At 39.8% G+C, this 27,380-nt stretch overlaps 1 protein-coding gene across 5 annotated transcripts in view; it reads left to right on the top strand.

The window, feature by feature from the left end:
- The window catches only part of cntnap2a (contactin associated protein 2a), a 283,391-nt gene that overhangs the window by 222,995 nt on the left and 33,016 nt on the right, over positions 1-27,380 (top strand). For 3 of the 5 annotated variants that reach the window (XM_044103978.1, XM_044103977.1, XM_044103976.1), the window contains exons 18-20: positions 11,685-11,855; positions 23,101-23,319; positions 25,939-25,968. In XM_044103978.1, the coding sequence (XP_043959913.1) occupies positions 11,685-11,855; positions 23,101-23,319; positions 25,939-25,968 (420 nt within the window). The remainder of the gene's footprint in view (positions 1-11,684; positions 11,856-23,100; positions 23,320-25,938; positions 25,969-27,380) is intronic. The other 2 variants (XM_044103979.1, XM_044103980.1) reach the window with 1 other exon arrangement.

The following is a 27,380-nucleotide window of genomic DNA, read 5'->3' as shown; positions in this document are numbered from 1 at the left end:
AACCCCTGCCTTGTACATAAAAATGTCACATCTTACCTTTCCAGGTAAAAGAACTATAACTTATAAAAACTTTACACAACACCTCTTCAAAAACTCCACGATACCCCTGCAATCCCCCGGCTTGTGGTGGAAATTGTATTATAGGTATATGAGCTACAATTCTAGAGAAATATCAAATTAATCAGCTTAACTTATTGTCATTTCATTGTAAAATGAGACTGTTTCTTTTTGAAATAATTGAACAGAATTAGTTCAAAACACAAATGGATAAAAACAACCACAAAACAGACAAAATATAAAATCTGTCCTGTGGTATGAACTGCATTACTTTGACAGCTGTTCAACATTTTAACACTGTGGAGACCCATTCCTGCAGCAGCTCTAAAATAATTGAGAAATGAGGTATAAACACATACAATAAGCTTTCCAGCTCCCCTCACTATGCTCTGCAAAATACTTTCTATAGGTGCACTATTGCTTAATCATATTTTTCATTCTGATCACCAGATTATCCTTGACCCTAAGTTATGTAACTAACTTCCTCTCTAAACATTGTTTTATCATTTCTATAAAGACTCCCAATACTACGACATCATGTGTTCATTTATTGATTGGATTATCCAAATATGGAAACGCACAATTTTTGTTAACAGTGTGAAAAGCAATCAAGCGCGCTACCTTGAGAGGTCCCAGTGGTCCCGCCTGATGGAGTTGGAGATGTTTAATGTGGGCTGACTGTTGACAGAGATTCCCAAATCAATTGACAAGTGGCAGCATTCAGGCCAAGCAGAAGATCTTTTTTTTTCTTTTTTTTTTCTTGTAGTCTCTGGGAAATTATGAAACTCAACACTGCAGCTCTCATAACAAAGGGGATGTTTGTTTTTCAGGAAACATGAGCAACACCATTTGTGTCAAGTTAACATGGAGCTTAAAGAGACTAATGCATGTCCGACTGGAAAAAATGTCAATATCCTTTCTCAGAAAAATATCTTCTTGTCTTAGGCATCTACAATCAAATGAAACATTTTTGCCTTTTTGTGACGCCACTCTGAAAACTGGTATCAACTGAAAAGGTACTTTTTTAAATTATAATTCGGCTTGTAATGGACTGGTTGTAAATGTTCTTTTATACTTCTGGATTGTAAACTCAACCAAAAACATTCTGCAACTATACAGTAAAAGGCAAAAGCATGTTTTCCTGCGTATGCAGCACACCTAATTTTATTCAGATTTTGAAATGTATTGGCCATACACATATTTAGCTTTTCTCTGCACTTTGTGTTGGGTTTTTTTTCCACATACAAAAGGAAAACAAAAAAAAGAGCAATACAAATCTATTTCTACTATTTAGCATATTCCAAGTGGGAGTAATATCCTTTAAAGAAAAAAAGGACCATGAATCTTTAGAACCAGCCACATTCAGTGCAATAATGCTTCATAAAGAAGTCCATTGGTTGCTCATTTTTCACAGTGCTAGGGATAATAGGATAGAGCTATGCCAATAGCGAAAAGGTTCTGCGTTTAAAAGAATGTAGCCTACTATAGATATGGCTTTTCTTTTTTCTTAAATTTTTCACTCATTTCTGTCTTGATCAGTCATTTTACCACTTCATTCAGGAGACAGGAAGTGGCCTGGTTCTGTCAAGGTTGCCCAACATGACAGACCACCTGCCGCTCCTCCTCCCTGGTGTCGCACTGATTATGGTCCCCTCATCAACAACCTGGTGCCAGGCTCACTAATGTCCCTTCATCACAGAGCTGCCAACAATCCAACAAACAATGATTTAATGACCCATGATGTCACATCTGTTTGTGTGTGTAGGAGTGTATCATATAGTAATGTGGCAAACACAATTATAAAAGATGAATCTTTCTGTCCCTCAGAGGAAGCCATGTTCTCTTTGTCTTACTTAGTTATCCCTGTATGAGTCTTTGTGTGTAACAGATGAACAGACTCATCCTCTTTCATACTGAGTGACCAAATTAACAAAGTTTTCAATGAAGATGACTTTTTTTTTTTTTTTCTTTTTACCATGCTCCTGGCAGAGACACTGAAGCATAGATTATACATTGGTCCATCAAGGCATATTAAATATATATTAAAAATTTCACACGTGAATAGGTATTTCTTTGATGATGGATGCTTTTCATACTGTGGATGGAGCTCTGTCTCAATAAGAGCAATGACGACTGGCTGCAGCTATAATGGGTTTTCATATGTAAATGACTAATGTCTTGAGCAGACAGGGAACGTTTCAGTGAGGTGGCCTGTGTGTCTTTGTTCTTGTCTTTTTTTGTGTGTTGCAGCCTTGAGAGAGGAACTATTTTCTGTGCATCCACGTGTGTGTGCCTGTACATGCCGCAGCATTAATGAATCCCATCTTCCAGGCTAGTTTAATGGAAGCTTATACAGTCATGGGCAGACAAAGATAAATTAGTTTCCTTTATTGATGTTGAAAGGGTTTGGACGTATTAATTGATAGAAATGTAAGGGGGAAAAAAGTAAAAAGGCAGCAAATGGAGCAAAGCAGCCTTTACATATTCTGCCATAATGATGACATGAACATGCTTTAAGACATTTCCAACTTTGCAAACGACCACTAGTGAAAGCATACATTGGGGTCACTGATAATAAGTCAGAGGCAATTAGCTGAACTGTAATTAATATTAATCGAACAATGTGTTCCAATAACTTAACAACATGGAGGTCAATTATTTTAAATTTGTATTGAATAAAGAGTGATATTAGTTAACTAAGAATGAGTCTGTTCTTAGATAAATAAAACTGAATCAAGATTGTACACTTTTAGCATAACGAGTTTAGGAATTTGGACAAAAGAGACATCTTACCTCACAGTGAAAGAGAAATGTTTTTAACCAGAACTGCATTATGTTATAAACGCTTCTGTTAACTGCATCTAAAGATGGTAGACACACTACATGCACTACACACTTGTCATGTTGAATTACTTGTGGTTTATGCATAAGGAGGCAAACATTTGATTTTTATTGTTTTCAGAGAAATTGTGTATGTGTATTCATAACTTAAACTCAGTTGCTTTGGAAACTGGAAAAGAACGTTAAACTAAAATGTTTAGCCACATCTCAGTCTTCAGTGATGCACTGAAAAGGCAAAAATGACATTACAAAACAAGTTGAAAAGAACTGCTACAATTTGAAGAGTGGCAGAAGCTACCAGTCGTAATGTTTCTGAATATCTAGAAAGAAACTGAGGGGGAGAGGAGAATCTGCTTGTAAATAAGAAGTAAAGCTGATGGTAATCTCCACTTCTTTAATCACGGTCATTATATGTATTTTCTCTTTTTGATAAGAACGGAGGCAGAGCACCAGGGGCATTCAAATTAGTGCAGAGTCACATCCGAGCAGACCTGCTGATAATTAAGAAGCTGTCATTTCGAGGTGACACACACAGTTTGTTTTTAACAGTTACATAGCAAGCCATATGCTGCATGTCTAAACCTGATTACCTGTTCAGGTATTCAAGAGGCAGTGTTCAACTCCGATCAAAACATCTCTGCTTCAAGACATCTGTAAGAAAAAACACACTTTCACTGGAATACCTTAGGGGTTTTAGGAGAATATTATTTTTTGATTCAGGAATCAGTTGAATAGAAAAGGAGTTCTCAAGTCTTAAGAAGCTACCAAGTAAAAAAACATAACAAAATCCCTCTTTTGAATGAAACATATATGGAAACATATATATTTGTTCTCAAAGACAATAAATCAAGAACTTTCTTGGACTAATTTTGTAGCAGTGAGTGCGATTGAGATACACACAAAATACAGTACATAAAAAAAGTTAAATAAAACATTGTGGTGGCAGGCATTAGTTCGCTTCCTGCTTTAAAGTGGTGGAGACTGCTGAATTTATCAATACGGCTTACTTGCAGTGACCTTTCAGTCTGCTCTTAGTCTGCGAAGAGTTCAGCAACCTGTGGGATTTTCCATTCGACTGTCAGTTGCGCGGACTCAAAGCAGACGATACAGTCCAGTGCTTCATCAATGTTCTGAAGCAGATACAACATTTCTGAGCTTTCTTTGAAGGATCTAAACCATTGCTAAAATTAAAGATCAGGCTAAAGTTTCAAAATAAGTTGCTTATTTGGTAAAACTCTGGATATAACTGTGTGGATTTGTAATGCAATGACCAGTCCATTACCGGATTAACATGATAATTGAATTCGCAGTAAAACATGAACAAATTTGCATTTTGTCTTTGGACATTATTGTGTATTGAACGCTACAGGTGCCACCTATTGAAGATTATAGAAAATCTTAATCTTAACTAAGTCTAAATCCTAATTATTTTGTATCCTCGTTGTGTTAAATGATCTACAAAAGTTTTGTTTGCATAATTATTTGAAAAAATTGCAAAAGTTTCTACTGATAAACATAACTAGGAACATAAACATATAGACGCAATGCACAGCACTTTGCAATGTGCTCTGTGCTCAGACATTCTTCAAATAATAATTACGTCCTTTAAATAGGACACAATTTCAATGAGATACAATTTTAGTTTCTAATAGTCTAATTGTGTAACATGAACAAACTTAATCTCTGCTTTAGATGCATAAATTTCATTTTTGCTAACATATTAATATTTATTTTGTATATGGCTGAGATGACACAGTTCTGCTTGACTTGCTATCTCTCACAAAGATTTTCTGGGGAAAGTAAGATGTTGTAATGAAACTCACAAGGCCACAAAAGTCAAAGCTGTTCCAAAAGCTCTGTTCATCTTTTTGCTTTTTTTCATTTTCTCATAGCAGTAATAATTGAGAGGCAATGCTTTCATGGTATTGATTAATCTGAGTAGGTTAGCTTTCCAGCACAAGTAACCATGGTGATAAACCTCAGCAAGGGCAGATCTAGACAGGGGTCAATAGGTGCCAGTGCCCCTGTGGAACTGGTCCTGATCCCTGTGGTGAAGTGTTACTACTCAATCAATTTCTTATGTTGACACACAAAACAGAACTAAATTGGTCCTTTGGACCAATTAAAATTTTACCATCCTAGTTTTACTTTAATGATAAATTTTAAAAAATTAAGGTTTTGCACTTTCAGCCTGAGGTGAGGATAAAGCAGCAAACTTAACAATGTGTAGAAATGCAATGTCCTTTAACATGAGGACATTGCATTAGATTTTTATTTCATTTGTTTAACTTACGGTATGTAAAATGGGACTGTCTGACTAGCAGTTTGCCTTCTAGCATTCTGTCATCAGGTTTCCACAGACTTGCCAAAAATGTCACATCTTACCTTTCCAGGTAAAAGAACTATAACTTATAAAAACTTTACAGAACACCTCTTCAAAAACTCTACGATATCCCTTTATGACTAAAGATGTGTGAAGAATAAGGATAAACTTTTGTTTCCGCCATAAATTCTTTCATTTGTAGAGGCACCCAAGGTTGCTCCTACAGATGGAAATAGGAGGCATTAAGCTAAGCTCTAATTCACCGTCTAGCTCATCTTTATTTCACTTTTCAGACTTATGCCACCATTTGGGAGTATTCCTTAACAAGAGACTCATGATTTATGTATAACTTTTCAATCTTAGATTACTAACCTGTAATGAGTTATAGGCTATCTGTCTTTCTTTCACTATAAAAGTATTGCTTTATAACTTTAATATTAGCACCTGATCTCAGCTATTCTGCTCTGTCATTTATCATCATTACTGTACTTCTATATCCCGTACTTTATGTTGCATCACATATTATGAGCTATGAGCCCTACTAATCAAATTCACAGTATATGACAAGAAGCAATAATCAGCCAGTGGAACAAATTGAAAATGCTTTACTGTCAAAGCTCCAGCACAGACAAACGTGTGTAAATCTTTTAACTGCAGTCATGTGTACGTCCTAATCTTGGCCTAACTTTGCTGTTTCGTGTTTACCTGAGAAAAGCTGTAAATCGCATTACACCTGTGTCCATTCATCACTCCTGACAAACTGTATTTCACTGATTGTTTCAATGATGTATTGTCGCTCATATTTTTTGCTTTTTCATGGCTAGAAGTTTCAATAACTATTACCTGCTCTTGCATCTCTTATGAAAAGTTTAATTCAATCTGAACAATCCCACCTGATTAAATGGAACGAATCTACCTCAAACTTATTCAATCATATATAATTATGAAAATTACAGATACTACATCTATTTACAGATTACTAAAATTGCTGTGAAGAAGATATCTGAAGGGGTCTCTGTTCTCTGTGCGTTAATAATTTCTCCAGTGGTGCAAATTTGAGCTCAGAGAGTTTAATGCTAAAAATGTATGACAAGCAACTTAATTACAAAGAAAGATTGATAAGGGTCTCAAATGACGGGCACAAACTAATTACGTGAACATTCAAATGCTACATTTACCCTGCATATACAATACCCAGACCATAAAATGACAGGCCACAGATGGCTCAATTACACAAATGAGATGAAAAACAGGTCTCAGTGGAAATTAAAAAATGATTGAGGAAGAATGCTTGACGTGCCAGCATTGAGCGCTTTGCGCAACTATATATAGGTGTGAGTGTTTTCAACAGCCCTTCCTGAGCCGTGCCCTTAGGGGCACCTTGCATAGACGAGACTATTCTTAGTACTTTGATGAATACTTTCTGAAGCAACTCATGAAGTATGTGGAGTGAAAAGAATAAAAAGCAATTGAAAAAGTTAGATTAGATGCCACGGTGCTTGTTGGTTTTCTTTTTCAACAACAAAAAAAAGGGAAATTAATTTCCAACAACATACTAAAGAATTCATGTGAAGCACAAACACATTAAAAAATAATTTGCCCCTTCAGAAATTTATTCAGCTTTTGTTGTCACACGTATATGTTCCGAGTGATCTAACAAATGTTGATATCAAAAGGGAGAGTTTAAATTATGACAATTAGTGACACCTCAACACTCACGCAGGCACATAATCAGAAACAAACGCCGTCATTCCAGAATTCAATTTAGCAACAAGACATAGGCTAAAAGCTCAACTCCATTGCTGTTATGTAGCAGGATAGTGAGCTTGAAGCACACCAATAAGTTCACCTCTGAATGGCTCAAACAAAATAAAAAAGTTAAAGTGTATTAAATTAAAGTGTAAGTTGAATCCAAGTGTGACGAGGGCTTCTAGTGGGCCAAACCATGCCTGAAAACCCTCCAATACAATCAATTAAACCAAACAACAGTGGACCAGGATTTCGCCAGTCATTACCATTTATGGCAAATGTTCAATGGCAGTTGTTCCCACTGAGAGTCGCACAACCTGTTTCAGGCTTAAAGGGCAAGTATGAATTTTATACATTTTGCCTCATGAATAGTAATTTTAATACATCTCTTTTTATTTTCTTAGTTGTCTTTGACTGATATTAAAAAGTCTTTTGCGATCTGAAAAAGTTTGGCATCAATGCCAGAAGAAACCTGTAAAGGAGCAATTGCTTTTTCGCATCGCCATAGCAACAGCCTCTCAGACTCTCTAGCCAAGTACAGTATTTGTAATTCTAATGTAATAGCTCGTGTACTTAATTTTACCCATCGTAGTTTGTCTGCTTTAAAGTGTCCATGGTAATGACCTGCGGCGGGTGCGGTCAGTCATCCTTACCATCTGCTGGCGCTGGCATGTGACCCATCTGGTTGAGCCCAAACAGATGAATCATCCACTTGGCTTCCAGACCCTGACTTCACCTCGAACTCTATCTCACATTGTGTCATTCTCCACAGTTCACTGGGCTGGGCTTTTGTCTTTTGATACAGGTCCCTTTCTGCTCGAGGTCAGCAGCTGTTTTCTGTGTTTGTGTAACACAGTGCTTCACTTAATGACTCCAGGGATCTAAGAAAACAACATAGAATTGTGGTGTTCATTAGGTGGTAAGCAGGAAAGGATGTTGCTCCCCTTCTCTTGGGTACAATCAGAGCTGTCTGTGTCAGAATGTGTGAAGGAGTTAGGGTAGCAGAAAGAGTCTTGGTATTTTGTTCATGAGTCAGTTCTCTGGTCGGTTTTGATGAAGAAAAAGTAAAAACATTTCAAACCTCACCTTAGTTCAGGATTTATAGATCCTGACTGAAAGAAAGCAGCTGAAATCGGAGCACTTTGCAAATGTGGCTAAATGAGTTTGGATTTGTTCAGTAACACAGACGTTTATTCTTACCCAAATTTATATCCTGGCTCCTCGGTGATTTCCCATTTATTGCTTGGGCTTTACACAGTTTGTTGGGATTTTTTTTTTTGTCTCTCAACAGAAACATTTTGAGTCCTCAAAGTATCCACACACATCCTTTTAAAGTAAAATAGTATCTAGTTTGCAGTAATGTGTGCCTATAATAAGGGCTCCTTTTAACAATTGATCAGTCTGGCAAAATGGACCACAGACAAACTGAAGGTAAAACTCAGATCATAATGAACAAACCTCAAATAACCAAAGGGCACCCAGAAAAGAGAGGTTTGATCAAATGAAATTTCATGTTTTGCATTACCTTGAGAAACAATTACCAGAAATGGATTTATAAAACAGTAGGCACCATCAATAGCGTCTTTTTGAAAGAGCATTTATGTTTGTGACATAGATGTTATTACCATACATCAGATCAATCAAATAACCAAAATTAGTTTTTAAGATTTTATCAATTAAAATTGACATGCCTGCCATTAAAAGCTTGTTTTCTCCTGTCAGTGTGTCATTCTGTTTATAAAGCTTTTTTTGTGACGGCTATTTGGTATCCTATTCAACAAGCTTTTTTTTTTTTTTCTTCCAAAGTGTTCAAGAAATTTGTTTGGTAAACATTTCAATATGGGTGGGATGAATCTGCCGCAGTGCCTGGCCAAACAGTTACATCTGTGATTCTGGCACAAGAGCAGTCAGAGGTTCATCATTTGGCTTTTTCCTCCAGCACTGATTTCTCTCCAACTCTGGTTCTCTGTCAGCCCTTTGATTCTTTTGTTCTCCTTTGGTCCTCGCTCCATGAATCGCTTTTGAGCAGTTTTGCTCTCCTCCCACTTGTCTTCTTCTTTCGTCCCGTTTCCTCCCCCTCCTTCAACAACAGTTCTGTATCCAAGTATCTTTTCTGTCTCGGTGCACAAAAATGATAATCCAAAAAGACATGAAAATGGCATTCTAGCCCTGACGGTGGAGGAAGTGTAAAAGAAGAAACTGTTGCGTGGGGAATTACATTGAAACACTTTTGCTCTGTTACTGATTATTTCTTAAATATTTTGTCATTATAGTTGTGCATTTCATAATTTCCGACAAGTTATTACTGGTTGTTAATGTTTTTAGTACTAACTAAGCTGCTTCCTACGTTTTTTATCTCATTGATTTCAGAATATCAAAGTACATACATTATTATTTGTTTCTTTTCTCCAAGCGAGGCGTCTTAGTTCCTGAATTGGCCCTGTTTAGTAATTGACTGTGCCTCCAATAAAAAATGAAAAAAACAAACAAAAAAAACAATATTTCCACTTCAAACACTTATCACAAACACAGCATCAGCATGCTGTTGTCTGTGCATGTCTGCGTGCGTGTGTAAGCGGGAGCTTGGCTGCTATCGGTCATTGCCTCTGGTGAAAGGAGTGTGCAGCATAAAGGAGAGGGGTGGAGCACAGGTCTGTCATCGGGGGAATGTTTATCACACAGAAGCAGCAGACACGCAAGCACTGTTGAAAACCTGCACTCACAAGTATACAAACACATAGGCAATATTCAGAAAGGTCTATGTGCAAGAGGACGCGTAGTCATTCAATTTGTGGAGGTTACAACCTTAAGCGTTTCTGTAGTCCACTGGGATTGTTACAAACCAACAGAAACATAGTTATGAAGTGGTAGGAAAGTCAAAGGGCTTTCCAGATTTTTTCACAATTATTAATACAAAAAGTGTTTTCTGCATTTGTATTCCTTTTCCTTGTCGACACCTTGCAGAATTACATTTCACTGCCATCATAGCTGCACGCATATATTTCTCTACCAGTTTCGCACATCCAGAGACTGAAAATTTTCCTCATTCATCTTCATAGAGCGGCTTATCTAGAAGATGCATGTGAACAGCCACTTGGACTGTTCTAAAGCATAACACTTAGCTCTAAACACCCTCCATTGTTGCTCTAGCTGTAAGTCTCGGGTTGTTTTCCTGCTGCTTCGGTCTCATATATTCATAACTTCTCATATATTTTATTTACGTATTACCTTGTAAAAAGCTTCATATATTTTTATAATAATATAATATATTATTTATATATATTATTTCAGTTATGACCAGCTTTTATGACCCTGCTGTTCAATAGCCTCCCTTGGCTCAGTGTTGCCACCAACACATTTCAGGTGCATTCAGGGTGAGGCACATTGTTAGTTTTTCCATCACACATAGCATTTTGCACGTTGGCCAAAAGTGCCTTTTATGTCTCAAGTCTGGAGTCTTTCCCATGTTTGCTATCTCCCCTACATGACTTGTGCCAAACTCCAAAATTAACTTTCTATCGCCTTTCATTTAGCAATAGATTTATATCTGCCACTTCTCCATAAGGGTTACATTTGTAGAGTACGCGTACGTTGTCTTGTCAATAGCTTTTTCCAGCTCAGCTGTGGATCTCTGCTGCACCCGCAGAGCTGACATGAATCTTTTTGCTAATTTTTTTTTGTTTGTTTGTTTGTTTAATCATTTCCTCAGCTTTTGTCTTGGTGTATTTGGAGATTTGACGTAGATATAAGAAAATATATTCAGGCAATTAGATATTTAATGTTTTTAGTATAAATGAAGTTTTGTGGAAAATCAAGTTTACTGCTAGTTGCAGTGACGTAGGGGCAGACTCTTCTCTCCAGTCCTGCACACAGTTGTTTCCAGGTGTGGGTCAAAAGCACTCGGGCATCTAAGAGCCCTCAGTTCGTTGATAACGCAACCGCCTTCACTTTTTCCTCTTGTTGCCCTTCATAAGCCCCCAAGCTTTTCTTTTTCTAACATCACCTGCCCTCTCCATGACTTTCCGCCCTTATTTTCCATCCTGTCTTCAATATTCGATCCTCTCACCCATGCCGGGCCCTCTTACCACTTCTCATGTCGTCTCTCCTCAGCATGCGCTCTCCTCTGCCCCTACTGTTTTCCCAATTCTCTTCATCTTCCTTGAGTGATGGGGGCGAGACAGAGGGAAGAGCAGACAGCAGAGTCACTTCATCAACCACAGTCTGATAGTTCATCAGCAGCTGTTCAAAGTGCTGCTACTTTGTCTTCATTAGTTGTGCTTGGTTTCCTTTTATTCAAAAGTCATTGGAAAACTTATTGCAAATCCTGAAATCTCCCGTCTGCGTGTTATATTTTGTCTTTTCGGGACCTGATTTAGAAAGCTGAAAGCTTTTATATATATATATATATATGATCACCTTAGTTTCAAATTCTATTTAAGCTGCACAAAATTGAAGGCTATGTCAAAACCTCAGAATAGAAATAGAATAGTAAGGAGTAATACCATTATAAAAAGGAGATATGAAATGACATGTGAGAAATAAAAAAACAAGGATGACTCTTAAAATAAAACGGTTATTTTAGCTAATTAAAAAGAAATTAATTCTACATTGTTTGTCAAATCAGAATGAATTCTTCACCGACTTCACGAAGCTTAGAGCAGCTGCTACAGAGAGCTATCTCTCAAACTTGTCTCTCTTTTTCTTCCCCCCACAGATAACTACTGGAATGCAGCGTCATTCACCACCCCATCATCCTACCTGCATTTTGCCACCTTTCAGGGAGAGACCAGCGCTGACATCTCCTTCTATTTCAAGACGAGCGCTCCCTACGGCGTCTTTCTGGAAAATCTGGGCAACACTGACTTTATCCGCCTGGAGCTCAAGTGTAAGATGCTTTTGAGATGCACTGCGAGTGCGTTTGCCTTTCTTTTTCTATATCCTTGAGACTAATCTTTATCCAACCAAGTGGCAGTCAGCATTTGGCACACGCCATATTACACACACATGCACCATCACAAAGTTTTATGCAAGCGCACACATGCACCAGGAGCAACCATTTGCCTTCCTGATTATAGCACACGCTTTGTGTGATTGAGGGAGAGTGCAATCATTTATTTAAGGTAATTGGTGTGCACAATAATTATGTCCATTATAAACCGCTATTTAACCAAATCACCCATTTTTAGGGAAGACATAACCCAGGTCCTTGTTCATACATTCGCACACCTTTGCTGTCTGTCCTCTTTTCATTTTTCCATCTCTGAAAAAACATAATTTCTTGAGAAGAGGAGCATTTCAATCTGAGGAAAAAAAAAAAAATCACGGCACACATGCAGACGTCCACGTACAGAAAAGTCAAACAATATGGTTGATTTAGAGCTGTCGGTGAACAGAGTTTTTTCTTAGTGCCTTTGTGTTTACTTGCTGCATGACACTTTAAAGAGACCTAAGTAGTTCCAAGCAGAAAGCATCCTTAGTTTAACAAGGTTTTTACTAAGCAGACACTCTCAGCCTGAGTGAAACAATAAAGACGACTGAAGCTTTCGTATGCAGTTCTGTTTGACATGCTGTCAAGAGGTCAAGTTATTGACAATAACCATATTGCTTATTAAATAGTTAACCTGCAGATATCTTATTTGTAAACTTCCACTTTCTTAACCTGGCACAATCAAATCGGTTGCCAATTTTTTTTTTCCACTCCAGTGCTCTGAATGAACTCTAACAGATCCAAAGATGTTACTTTGTCCAAAATCTCTGACCAAGTGGAAAAGCAAATATTGAGCAAAGTATGATGTAGCTTTCTGCTGTGGGACCAAAGCTCTATAATTAGGAAAAAGCAAGTTTGCACAAAAACCAAAAGTGGAACTGTTTGCACTTTGTTCAATAAAACACCTGAGAAAATAAATGGGCTGAAGGGAAGGGAAGCATATTCTTACGTCAAACAGAAAGTAACCAGAAAAGAGGGATTTGGATGTTCTGTTGCTGAAAGAGACATAAACATAAATGTACAATAAACAAATTTAAATGATAGCTTCTGAAAACAAACAAACTTTAAAAACAGCAATCAGCATCCAAATTTTATCCAACAGGAACCCAAGCTGGGATTCAAATACAGGACCTAATTGCTGCAAGGCAACGGTTCTAACAACTTCACCACCATGCAGTCCTTGGCTGCAAGGCAGCAAGCTGAAAAACAGTTTAGCCCAAATTAGACAGGCAAAATTATTTTATCTACCTGGAAATTAATATATATTGGTTCAAATATGTATTGGAGAATGAAAGCAATAATACTTTATTAGGGTTATGTAAGGCCAAAGTAAAAATTGTATTTATACAAAGAATTTTCACACTTCAGTGTGTTTTTTTTATTTGTTTTTGTTTTTTGAAGACCACAAAGACCTACACAATAAGCACATAACTGTAAAGTGGAAGGAAAAGGATTATTTTATGTTCTTTTTTTGAATATTAAAAATCCAAAACTTGGTGTGTGTATACGGACTGTAGGAAGATTTCCTATTTCCCAGTAATGTGATGGACATGTGGATTCATGTAGAAACATTGCATCTCAATAATCTCAAATGCCTGTCAGTACATCCTAAGTTTTGATTGATCGTTGCTTTTTATCTTCTCAGAACGCCGTCGCTTTATTCGGCTGGACCTCCGAACACAAACCCATCGAACAATAACCGCAATAGAAGAGAATGTGAAAGAGAGGAGATGCATTTTTAAACGACACAAAGAAGTTTGCATTCCTCATCCATCAGGTCCTCCCAGAGTCTTACGGCTGACAAGTCACGTTCTGAACTCCTATGATCTGTTTCAGTGGTTTAGATTAAATTCCCTGCTCCCGTAGTGGAACCGTTCTCATCAGGCGTTTTAAAACCTTTTCAAATTAATCACAGAGCTGTATTGTGAGACTGTGTCGTGGCACAGCGGGGGAGTCGATTAGTGGTTAATTGCATGTTTTTTGTGCTCTAGGAGGATTTGAACATTTGGGTCAGAGTTGCTTGCTGACCATTTCCAGACGGTGTGGGGAAATTTATGCAAAGCTCATGTTGTAAGAAATAGAAATTTTAAAAAAACATCTGTTGAAGGTTAGTCTGAAACCTTTTCAGCAAATAATGACGTCTGTTGGTGAGCTTTTAGCACATGTGGTCCAAAACCTATTTATTTTTCCAATTCGTCCACAAGTCAAACATTTGTTTCATGCATATTTTTAATTTGATAAACACAAACCGTGTGAGAAATTGCCACTCTGGCTTGGTGCATGTCTTCCCACCGCGTAAATAAAACACAATGACAGTAAGTCAGCCTGTCACAGCTGCAGTGCGTGTGTGAGCGTGTGTACATATATCTCTCTCTCTCGAGGCTTTCAAAATGCCCCCACATTGATTTTTTTTTTTCTCTTCCCTCCGTTGCTATCATCTTGCATTTTGCCCCGCAGCACACGTTTAGACACACAGTCGCAAACGGCTCATATGCACTCTTGCGCGCACAAGCACACACATAATCTCTGCCCTCTTGCTGGTGCAAAACTCTATCTGCTGCAATCCAGAGAGGGCATGAAATGGCAGCATTAAACTAGACTAGCACGGCTTTGCCATTGCAGGGCCTCAAAGCACTGAAACACACATTTACTGATACGCTCACAAAACCTTTTTTTTTTTTTCAAAAAGAAAATACACATTACTTTCACCTCAGCAGGCTCAAAGTCATATTCCTCTTTTAATCTTTATACTGAAGGGTGGATACATAATCATTTTTTTTTTGCTAGGAAATGCTGGAGACTTACTTAGAAGTGAACTAGTGACAGAAGCGAGGACATTCAGGAAGGTCTCCAAACACACAAGTGCTTGACTTTTCGAATTCTCTGTGGCTTGAGGGAAAGTATGCGCCATATGCCACTTTTTTCAGCTTTCAAGAGGCCTCATGGTCTGTCTTACCCAGAGGTTACATTTAAGTTTAGTATCCAGCAGAGAAAAGTCCTTTCCTACTGGAGACCTCAGTTTTGCAAACTGTGTCATAGACTTCTTCAAGTGAAGACAAATTAAGTTTGAAATCAGGATGTGCAGCTTTCTCTTGAAATATTAGTAATTGTTTTTACAAAACATTCCTTTCTAAAGCATCCATACCCCTTGTTCAATATATTATCTTTTTTTTTTTTTGCCACTGTTCCATACATGCCAGATTTGTGGACTGTTCCCCTATTAGCTATCCCATCAGTAAATTCTCCCACCTGAGTTGTGGATTTCAATGTCTCCTCCAGAGTTCCTCAGGGCGTTTTGGGTTCTTCTCTGATTAATGTTCTTCTTGGCTGAGTTCAGTTTTATGTCTTGGTGGATTTGCAGTTGTGCCATATGCTTTCTTATGGCAAAAATCAATTTTTTGACGATGGATTTAACAATGCAGTAACACTCCAGTGATAGTGAGAGCTTTTCTTTTACAGAGTAACCCTTCTTTAAACTTAACCTTGACCTTGATAGTCATCATTCTTCATGCTCACTAATTGTTCTTTAATAATCCCCTGAGGCACACGAAACAGATCAGGGAACAGCTATATTTATGCCGAGATTATTTTGCACATAAATAGGTTCCATTTACGAATGAACAAAGTGCAGAAATCTAATGTATCCCACTGTTTCGGGATGGAAAAAAAGTTTAAAATGTTATGTTAATACTTTCAGAAAATGGAGTCATACGTTTTTCTTTCATTTAAATGCACATCATTCTGTGCTTTGATGGCAAAACGAATTTTTACTTCTGCTGCAAAATGAGAAAAGTTGGAGCTGAGGGTGTCATGTTTTGAGGTGGTGGAGGTGAGGCAGAAACGCAGATGGACCGTTAAAGTGAAATAATGAAGTTTAATGACAAAAAACCAGAACGCAGGGAACAGGATACCACAAGGGAACAGGACGACGAAGTATGACGAGGATCCGACAAACACACGGAGACACAGGTGACATTAAATACACATGAGGTAATCAGGGAACGAGACACACCTGGGAACTAATCACGGGGAGACAGGACAACACAGAGACTCAGACACACAGGAAAACTAGAAATAAATACACAGAAAAACACAGAACACAACAGTACCCCCCCCCTTAACGGGCGGCTCCCAGACGCCCAAATACTGAAACACAACAAGGGTGGGTGGAGGGGAGTTGGACGGGGGGCCAGAGTCTATGGAAAAAACGAAAAACAACCTATCAAATAGGCGGAGACACTAGGGTCCAAAGTCCAAAAAACAAAAACAAAACAAACCCAACTGGGTGGGCGGAAACACAGGAAGGCGGGAACCACGGAGGAGGTCAGGGGGCCGACCTCGGCGCAGGAGGCGGGAGCCACGGAGGCTGTCCGGCGGCCGTCCGCGGCGCAGGAGGCGGGAGCCACGGAGGCTGTCCGGCGGCCGTCCGCGGCGCAGGAGGCGGGAGCCACGGAGGCTGTCCGGCGGCCGTCCGCGGCGACGAGGAGCACAAGGAGTCTCTGGACTGATCCTGGGGGGCTCGGGACTGGCACTGGGAAGGGGCTCGGGACTGGCACTGGGAAGGGGCTCGGGACTGGCACTGGGAAGGGGCTCGGGACTGGCACTGGGAAGGGGCTCGGGACTGGCACTGGGAAGGGGCTCGGGACTGGCACTGGGAAGGGGCTGGGACTGGCTCTGGGACGGGGCTCGGGTCTGGCACTGGGAAGGGGCTCGGGACTGGCACTGGGAAGGGGCTCGGGACTGGCACTGGGAAGGGGCTCGGGACTGGCACTGGGAAGGGGCTCGGGACTGGCACTGGGAAGGGGCTCGGGACTGGCACTGGGAAGGGGCTCGGGACTGGCACTGGGAAGGGGCTCGGGACTGGCACTGGGAAGGGGCTCGGGACTGGCACTGGGAAGGAGCTCGGGACTGGCACTGGGAAGGAGCTCGGGACTGGCACTGGGAAGGTGCTCGGGACTGGCACTGGGAAGGTGCTCGGGACTGGCACTGGGAAGGAGCTCGGGACTGGCACTGGGAAGGAGCTCGGGACTGGCACTGGGAAGGAGCTCGGGACTGGCACTGGGAAGGAGCTCGTGACTGGCACTGGGAAGGAGCTCGGGACTGGCACTGGGAAGGAGCTCGGGACTGGCACTGGGAAGGAGCTCGGGACTGGCACTGGGAAGGAGCTCGGGACTGGCACTGGGAAGGAGCTCGGGACTGGCACTGGGAAGGAGCTCGGGACTGGCACTGGGAAGGAGCTCGGGACTTACTGGGGCCGGCTGCGGGGGAAGTCCGGCGAGACGCCTCGGGGCCGGCAGCGGAGGGGTGCCGGCGAAGCGCCTCGGGGCCGGCAGCGGAGGGGTGCCGGCGAAGCGCCTCGGGGCCGGCAGCGGAGGGGTGCCGGCGAAGCGCCTCGGGGCCGGCAGCGGGGAACGTGTTCCTGGAAGGCGACGAGGGGCCGGGTCCACCGGCGGCTCACGTCGCTCTTTCCGGGCAGGCAGAGGATGTAGTGTTCCCGGAAGGCGACGCGGGGCCGGGTCCACCGGCGGCTCACGTCGCTGTTGCCGGGCAAACAGCGGAGGTTGTGCTCCCAGGCGGGAAAAACGGCCGGGAGCGAATCCGGGGGGTGCCAAGGCCAGTCTCGTCCCCCGGAAAGCCTCCCTCTGCAAGTCGTAGTCCGACTTCAGACCCATCTCCTCCAGCAACAGCGGAGAAGGCAGGATCTCTACATCCTTGTAGAGATCCCTCTGTGCCAACTGCTGCTGGATCCAGTTCTCTCGGTTCATCTGCCCCCAAAGGGGAGCGCCCTCACCTCGGTTGTGGTCGGATCCTTCTGTCATGTTTTGAGGTGGTGGAGGTGAGGCAGAAACGCAGATGGACCGTTAAAGTGAAATAATGAAGTTTAATGACAAAAAACCAGAACGCAGGGAACAGGATACCACAAGGGAACAGGACGACGAAGTATGACGAGGATCCGACAAACACACGGAGACACAGGTGACATTAAATACACATGAGGTAATCAGGGAACGAGACACACCTGGGAACTAATCACGGGGAGACAGGACAACACAGAGACTCAGACACACAGGAAAACTAGAAATAAATACACAGAAAAACACAGAACACAACAGAGGGATCCTTTTGGTTCAGTAAATTCTCTTACTCAGACCTAAATGTTACTTTTGTCGCAGCTGTATCTTTGTTTGTTCTTGCACTTGGAATTAAGCTTTCAGAAAAGCAGGGTTCCCGTCCTCTTATGATTTAGTGTCTTTTGCAGGTTGGAAATAAGTGAAAGACAAAGAAACCGAATAAGAAGAAAACTAAGATTTAATAAGCGCAACAGAAAAGAGATCAAACAGATAATACACTACCAGCTGCCTGAAAAACAAAGGAACAGCTAGACTGAACTTTACATTAGACAAACGCACGAGTGCAAGCATCCATTCCCACACAAGCAGTGCTGCTTTTACTCAAAGTCATCCACGGTCTCTTTTGCGATTTATCATCCATCGATTGTGCCATGCTGCTGCATAATTTAAAACTTGGCTCTTTTAGCCTTTGTTTGAAAAGATAAATACGAACCTAAATCTCAAGAAACAAACACACACACACACAAAAAAAAGACACATACGGGGCAACAAGCATGGATAAAAACACACAGCAATGGAAAATTGCATTCACGCACACAATTACCTTCTGACATCTCTCTTATCTACACAAATAGATGAGACAAACTCTGTGCTATGAGGAGGTTTTTATTTTTATTCCCAGCGGAATAAAACTTGTAGATCACACACATACACACACTCGCACATTCAAATGATCATTATTATACAGAATTGTTGAAGCTATGTTTCCACTGGGGTCTATGTGATTGTCATTTTCTCCCTGTTTAATGCATCGCACCTCTCTACCTTCCAGGCTTGTTTGAGGATACAGACATCATTAATTCTGTGAACTAAAGGCTGTCAAATGCCATATATTGTAAATGTTTAGCAAATTAACTTAGATATTTAGCAGCAATCAGCAGCTGTCATCTTGGAGCTAAATCCCACACATCCATAATATTTTAAATTTTTCGGGGGTGTGTGTGAGGGGTTGTTGTGTATGTATGACATTGAAACAACAGATGTTCTTCACAGTACATGGCACACACACACTGAGACTGTGGAAGAGAAAGAGAGAATGGATCCAAGTTACAGGCTTTTCATTCTTGCCATATACCAGCAGGTAGGCTGTGTATATTCGAAGATTTGTCTGTAATGGGGTAGGGGGAGCAAGGAAGCAGGTGCATGTCAAGCTGGAAGAGGTGCAGGAAGGGAAGCACCTTCTGCTGCTGTGGCAGCAGACGAGTCAAGAAGGGACTACAACTGTCTCAGTCTTGAGCTTAAATTAGTTGAAAGGTAAGGGGTCTTAGTTTGCAAGGTTGACTTGCTCAAGGTTCATAGATGCTTTTGTCATCAAAATATGAACAATAGAACACTTAAACACAGGGGTGGGCACTCCTGGTCCTCGAGGGCCGGTGTCCTGCAACTTTTAGATGTATCTCTACTTCAACACACCTGAGTCAAATAATGAGGTCATTAGCAGGACTCTGGAGAACCTGACTGCACTTGGGAGGTGATTCAGCTATTGGATTCAGGTGTGTTGGACCAGAGAGACATCTAAGAGTTGCAGGACACCGGACCTCGAGGACCAGGAGTGCCCACCCCTGCTTAAACAATACCAATATCTCAAATCAAACGCATAAAAACTGCCCAAAACTGCTAACCATGACAATCCCTCTTTGTTCGCCTTTTGGTGAGATGCAGTAGATCTTCAGGTTTTTGTGCGTGCAGCACTCTAAATAAGAGCTTTGTTTGACAAATCAAAGAAAATCAAACGAGGACTGTCATTTAAATCGACTCTTTCTAAAAGCAGAGGCACAAAAGATAAGGAGTATAACAGGCACAACACACAGAGGAGACACCAAAGGAGCTGGAGAGGTGAAGAAGAGTGGGATATCAGACAGACAGATGAGGCGCACAGTTAACGCGGTTTGTCACAGTTCTAAAGCAGCACTTGTCACATAATAGTAGCAGAAACTCCACAGAGACTAAGCATAGATTTAGCTTTAGAAGGAGACAAGCGCATCAATGTCAAGGTTTGCATGCAATGAAATAGAAAAAAATTGATTAAAGCCAATTGAGAACCATGGACTAATTTTCCTCGTTTGATTATATTAAGGGTGAAATTATATTCCTTTTAATTTTAGGCACTTTCACTTGTAAACACTGAAAACGTTGACGGGGAGTTTGGTGAACCTACAATGGTTTCTTAGAAACACTTCTGAAAAGGTTGATTATAAAATAGAGCCAGGAAATGTTTTGTTCTGCTTATAACCTGGGAAATAAAATATTTAAATAAATCATGAGTCATTTAAAATGTTTTGTAGAGTGTCTTATAACACTGTGAGTTATAAGACATTCTCCAGTTGGAAAACTTGTTTTAATGTTTGCATGTAAGCTTCAACTTATTTGATAATGCAGGTGGTGTTAAATACGTCCTGTTGTCTGACCTTGAGAACAGAACAAGAGACGTTCCTAAGGAATTACAACAAAGTGCTATATTGTCTATTTTACTAAGCTCGCCTGCAAATTAATTAACTAAGGATTTCGAGAGGGATTGAAGTGGTATGCAGACGAAGGAAAGAAAGGGTCAAGGTGCTGGTAAATGGAGAATTCTATAAGAACAAGAATACTAAAAAGCAAAGTGAGAGGAAGATGAGTAAACAGAAATAATATAAAACTCTGGAGAGACGAAATTTGTTGTGAAAAGGATGCAAGGCCAAACACTGGAAGAAATAGCTGTATGATAAAAGATATAATTAGATGAGAGCGATATGAAAAGGAGGAAAAGGCCAGGAATATTGATTGGGCAAAACAAAAGAAGAAAGTTCATTTCCCTATTGATTAATACACAAAATTATCCACTGAAATACACAGGCAAATAGAGCAAAAATGAGCCAGCACAACACGGAGCGATTAATCATCAGTATGGCGCAGTGCATCGCTGCCAGAAGCAACAATATGGCACCCAGAATGCATAAGTCTTACAGTATTTTCAAAATTTGGAAAGAAGTCAAGTCAATTTTAATTCACAGAAGGAAAATTGGCTCTATAGAAGCAAAAACAAAATGTGTTTACTTCTTTTGTTGTTGCTTCGAGTTATCAAGTAAAAAGTCTTAACATTTCGCTGCGACAAGCATTCAGAGAATTAGCAAGTCAAATGTCTTAGAGTTTTGAAAGCTGTTACAGGCTTTCATACCTGACAACATTTTGTCTAGTTACAACCTCAAACTATAAGGTATTTTTAATTAATTGTGTATTTAATGATTTGTATTTGTAGCATGCATATATATTTAGACCCTTTTAATCTGGTACCACTGAATAATAAAAGCAAAACACCCATACCCTATTTTTCAGAACTGCAACTGAGTGGTTTATACTAAAACATTTTAATGTGTTAAAACAGGTAGGTCCACCACATGAAATTCCAATATTTTTTATTGAAAATTGTCCTTGTAACTAGGGATGCACTGACATTATTATCAGCATGGTGGTAGCAATTTGATAGCACATGCATCTACTCAAACTCATTGCTATTCATCAAAATGTGCTGGCACTACAGAAACGCAAAAGAGAATGACATCATCAGTCTGCGTCCGTGCATCCCGGTAAGCGATGGTGAAACAGCATAAATTTGAAGCAAGAAGGAGAAAGAACAAAGAATACCAAAAGATCCAAACAGGGAATCAAAGTCCAGAACTTTTAACTCTTGCAGTTTCACAAACCATTGAAAAAAAACTCATGCAACGCTGAGTGCATGAGTGCGTTCCACATTTTGCTAGCAGCATCAGGAATCTGCAGCACCTGTAAACTCTCACAAAGCGGACAATGATGTCCGGGAACAATCTGCGTGCAGTGACAAATAACAGAGGCAGTGAATGAATAAAGGTTTTACTGCATATAGCTGATCCCGCCTGCAAAAAACTTTTATGGTACACACACACACGCACACACACGCACTCAGACCCATCAAGGGCGAGTTGAATTTAAGAACTGTATCTGTGATTAACAGGTGTGGCAAAGCTATTAGTTCAAAAACAAAAGATGCAGTGTTAAAAACGAAAAGCAATTTGTTTCATTAAAAGTGCAATTCTCTATCTTTAAAAAAACACAAGGTAGAATGTGACTGAAAAAAATAAAGTAACACATTAACACATCCGTAGTTGTAACATGCCAGAATAAATAAAAGTTCAAACAATACAAATACGCTTTCAAAGCAACGTGGATGGTGTTTGTGAGCTATTTCTATAACTTCATCAGGTTCACATACATTTGGAAATGCGTCATGGAAGTGGTGTTTGTTCTCTGTTACACACAATGTGTAGATACTTACAAAGTCAAAGCCAAATAGTCGTTCCTTGGTAACCTTTCCTCTGATGGACTGGCAACATCTGGAGTGCACAGGTTGAAAGGTCAATCACTCAAACACAGAGAATCAGAAATATCAACGAATGATTTACATTGAGGTACACCCATCAAGGAAGAACACTGCCCCCTTTACGTCTGCTGCAAGCAATTAACAAATGAAATTTTAGTAAATTAATTACTGCCACACAACTGCAATCTTCAGTTGCATAACTTATGTATACAAAATAACTCTCTCAAGTCAAGTCTTACTGAAATAATGAAAAATGTATAATTGGCATCTGAAAAGGTCATCTTTTTCCTTTTTTTTATTTTTTTATTTTTATTTTTTTTGCAATTTCCTGTTTATCTTCTCAATCTCTGGCTTTGCCATCTCTAACAGGACCAGTGAACGCTGCAACACGACATCTTAATATGCAAATTCAACAGGTCTTGACACCAATCGACGTTCTGTGGGATTGGCCCTGTCCTGATCTGTGTGCAGTCGTGTTGTGCAAAATTGAAATCTATATCTGGCAAATAAATGGACCTGAACCAAATGAGGCATTAGATCACTGACTGGATGTCTATACCAGACGACTGGACCACATCTGAACAGCTAGTTTTGGATTTGAACATTTTGCAGTATTTTCTCAAGGCAGTTGCAACTTTACTCTTCAAACTAATGTTTCTCTTTGTTTTTTCTCCAGCCCCCACAGTGGTCTCCTTCTCTTTCGATGTTGGCAACGGACCTGTGGAGCTGACTGTGCTCTCATCGACACCCCTCAATGACGACCAGTGGCATCGTGTGATGGCTGAGCGCAACATCAAAGAAGCAGTCCTCCAGGTGGACCAGGTGTACCGGACATCCCGACTGGCACCAGCACAGGGACACACACGGCTAGAGCTGTTCAGCCAGCTCTACGTCGGTACGACACACACACACACACACGTACACGCCCACTCACAAAATTAACAATCATGTTTTCCTGCTGTGCACACATCTTATTGCTTTCTGAACACTTATTGTTGCCTTTGTAAAGGACATATAGTCTAGAACTTGAATAACACAAAATAACTTCTGTGTCTTTCATTCTTATAAAAAAAAAAAACGGTTTATATCTGTTTGCTTCCACTTATGCTGCCCTCCAATTGAGACAACCCCGTTCAGAACGTCTGAATGATTCATAAATTAAAGATGTGCCAGCTTTACTGCCCTTTAAGACGTTCCTTTCAGCTTAGCCATATCCACCACTAATTAAAAGTCTCCAGGACAGACTCGCAAAAAGCACAACGATGTGTTTTGCTTAATCATTTGCACATATGTAGTAACACACTCATCCCTGGAAAGTCATCCATTTCAGTGATCTGAGTTTTTATAAATGCAAAACTGACTCTCTTAGAAAGGTCGTTTCATTAATACTTTAATACCTTACGTACACATTTATATTGCTATGGATTAACATTGCAAAGAGAGGCTATCTGTGCTATTTGATTGTTAGACGGAGCAACTTCTTCCTTAGTGATGGGGGAAGAAAGTTGAGTTGCTTCTGTTGTTTCTCTGTTCTACGCTTTAAGCCCACTCTAAGTACAGAAAATAGAATATCTGTCCTATTTTTACCTTGCTACTTGACTTCTGCTTCAGTTTGTCTTTTGTGCTGAGCCTTCAGCGCTCTACACAGCAAACTTCAGGGCTGAGAGAGTTTTAGGGATTTGCGAATAGAAGGAATAGTGCTGAGGCAAGTTTGAGACTTCCTGCTATCTCGTGGAAAAAAAGTTCTGCTCAAAAGAGATTGCTGAAATTTCCAATCAGGCATCCCGATGTGATAGCCTTAACAATCCTGATCCCCGTTTGTAATATAATTCCATCCTCTCGTCATTTTTTTCTCTGATTGGAACATCATCTTCTTATCAGGAACCCATTCTGCTCACAGTGACATTTATTGAAATGGAAAGAACTGAGAAAGGCTTTGTCTTTGTGCAACCTGCAAATATACTGGCTTGCAAAAGTATTCATACCCTTGAACTTTTTCTCAAATCTCACGGGCGTAAACTGGACTAAAAAGGCTACAAAATTTTAACTTTCTCTTTGCTTTTTCCTTAAAAAAGCCTGAAATGTGAATCAAATGTGAATTCAGACCCTTTTATTCTGATAAACCTAAAAACGTTTGAGTAGAAACTCCTGTCACCTAATTAAATGGTGTGTAACTTATTCTCTCTATAAGTACTGGTTCTGTGAAATCCTCGGAGGTTTGTTAGAGAACATTAGTGATCACACAGCAACAATGAAGACCAAGAAGCCCGACAGAAAGGTCAGGGGTGAGGTTGTTCAGACGTTTAAAGCAAAAATGGGTTCTAAAACAATGTCTGAAGAATTGTTTTATTAATCTCCTGAAAATTGAAGAAGTATGACACAATCTACCAAGCTTAATATCTAAATGTGTTGAACATAAATGGACATCTCACTTCTTAATTTGCTTCTTTTTTTTTTCTGGGAAAAAATATTTAACTTCCGTTCCACTTCACAGTTATGTGTTACTTGGTGTTTTACTTTGTGTGTCACAAAACATTCTCATATTATAATGAAGTTGGTGATTGTAGTGTAATCCGTCTCTTCTCTTTGCACGCATATATCACTAACTTACCAAGGGAAGGACTGTGTATAGCCAGAGCCACAAAGGTGACAGGGCCGCCTCTTATCAGGTCTCTAATCTCTGCTTAATCCTAAATAGACCAACACCTTGAGAAGTCCCAGAAAGTGACCCAAGCAGTCATAGGAAGGGGCCCGAGGTTTGGCCCCTGGATAGAAATCTTTTAGTGTTTGATGAATAGATGTGTACAGAGCTGAAAAAGCTCAAAATCAGGACAAGATTTTGTCCTGACTCACTTGATTGTGTCTTGTTATGGAACACGTTGTACCACTTCACACTTGTCTTTGCCTTTTATTGATGTGAATGTTAAAAAGAATAATGGGAAGCAGACTGTGAATACAACTGATTTCTGTGGCGCTCGTCTTAGACTGAATTATATTCTGTACAAATCAGTTTGATTGATCTTTGTGTTTCTCTCATACGCACATCAAAGACAAAATGAAGCTTGATTTTGCTAACCTTGGTCTCATGTTTGTCTGTGTATCACCTCTTTCACTCCCTCTTAATCAATACACTCCTTGTCAAGCGTTTGATTGCTTTACTGTTTACCGCACAGTGGCTCATTTGCTGTAATGGCTTTGAAAGTAAATGTTACACCATGAGCTTGCCGCCATTTACTTCACACTGTTAACTTTTAGCTTCCCATTCTGCTTCATACGTGAACGTAGCTACAAATCCTGCCGCGTTTTATCAGCTTTACGCCACCATCTGTGTTTTGATTTCCGTTTTGATTAATTCTCTCTCCCATGTGTTTTTTTTTTCTTTGTAAGCTCTCTCATGCTTGGATTGTGCTGTCTGTCTTTTGTTATGTTTTATTTTTTTATTTTTTGCTTCTGTCTGCATGGACTGGGCTCTTGCTTGTTACCGCTCACTGCATGTGTGTGACACCCATCACAGGAAAACCAGCTGCACTCACCTGTCAAGACAGTAGGTAACATTTTATCTGTAAAGCAAGCGATATTCCTACAGAGATGTGAATGTATTATATTGAGTTATAAAATGCTGGTTGTAAAATTCAAAAATAATATGTTCTTGTTACACTTATATGTTTCAGACCATCACACCAATTTTAATATCAGACACAGATTACCGAAATATACCTAATGATCAGTTTTCAAATGATTAATTCATTTAGGGAAACAATTGCAACCAACATTTTCTGAAAAGCTATTCAGCCTCTAAACTTGATAGCTGCTTATGCTTTCCTTAGCAGCAACATTAGCTATCACGTTATAGCTTTTTTGCATTACTGTGGAGGAATTTTGCCAATTTTGTGGTTCAGCCAAAATCTGTGGATTTTTAAGGTGAGATGGTCTGTTTAAGGTCATGTCACAACTTCTTAGTCTATTTTAAATCACTTCAAGATTTGTATTGAGCCATTAACCATTGACTTGCTGGTGGGCTTGGATCATTGTCCTGTGACATAGCCCAAGATGTTGTAATAGGGAGGATTAGAATGGGGAATTATTTTTGCCTGATTGGTTTGGATAGTTGTTGTTTTTTTCACATAATCAAAGAAACCGTCTTTTGAATACTGGATTTTGTTTGTTTTTCTTTTAGATTAACTAAAATCTAAAAGAATAACAACACCTTTGTGTTAAGGGTGTTATTTCTTCACGGCCAATAAATACATTGACTGAGTTTTGAAGTCAGTCAGTTCCACTGGGTTTTATTTAGGTCATCAGCATTAAATACAAATGCACTAATTAATCAAAAACACAAAAACAAAGAAAATCTTTGGGGGTAATGTAAGCATTACACCACATTGTAATGCTTGTGGAGCTTCAGTGTACCTGGACAGTAATAGGTGTTTGCAGGCAGATTTTGTTTTTGAACAAGTTTGGTAAGCTTCCCAAGAACAGTGTTTGGAAACTGTTGGTGTTTAAGGCAGCCAAATATTGGAGCAATTATAAAAGCCTTAAGTAATATCAAAAATTGTGAAGAGGAATCTTCTTTTAGTTCTGCTATTGTGTTGAGGATTGAGAAGTTTTCTCAGTGTCTAATTATCAATTTCAGACATTACAAAGAAGCCTCAAAGTATATCATGTTCACTTTCATCATCTACCATGCTACAAATCCTGGATTAATCTGTCCGAAGAATCTTCTCCCAAAGGGTCTGATCTATTTCTGTTCATCTATCTGTCCTAAATATTCTTTAAAAAACAAAGCAAGCAGAAGTTCTCTGCATCAGATGCTTTGCTGATGAATTGAATGGGTTGAGGTGATTGGTTCTTGAGAGAAACCCTACACAGTTTTTTACCTATGTTAAAATTTTCATAGCCTCCAAGACAGTAGCAAAGGTTTAACATGGGTTTAATCTATTTTTTTGTTTTTTTTTG

The sequence above is a fragment of the Gambusia affinis genome, linkage group LG21 (assembly GCF_019740435.1).
Source record: "Gambusia affinis linkage group LG21, SWU_Gaff_1.0, whole genome shotgun sequence".
NCBI classification, from domain to species: domain Eukaryota; kingdom Metazoa; phylum Chordata; class Actinopteri; order Cyprinodontiformes; family Poeciliidae; genus Gambusia; species Gambusia affinis.
The sequence above is the reverse complement of the archived record's forward strand: the minus strand, read 5'-3'. Positions and strand labels throughout refer to the sequence as shown.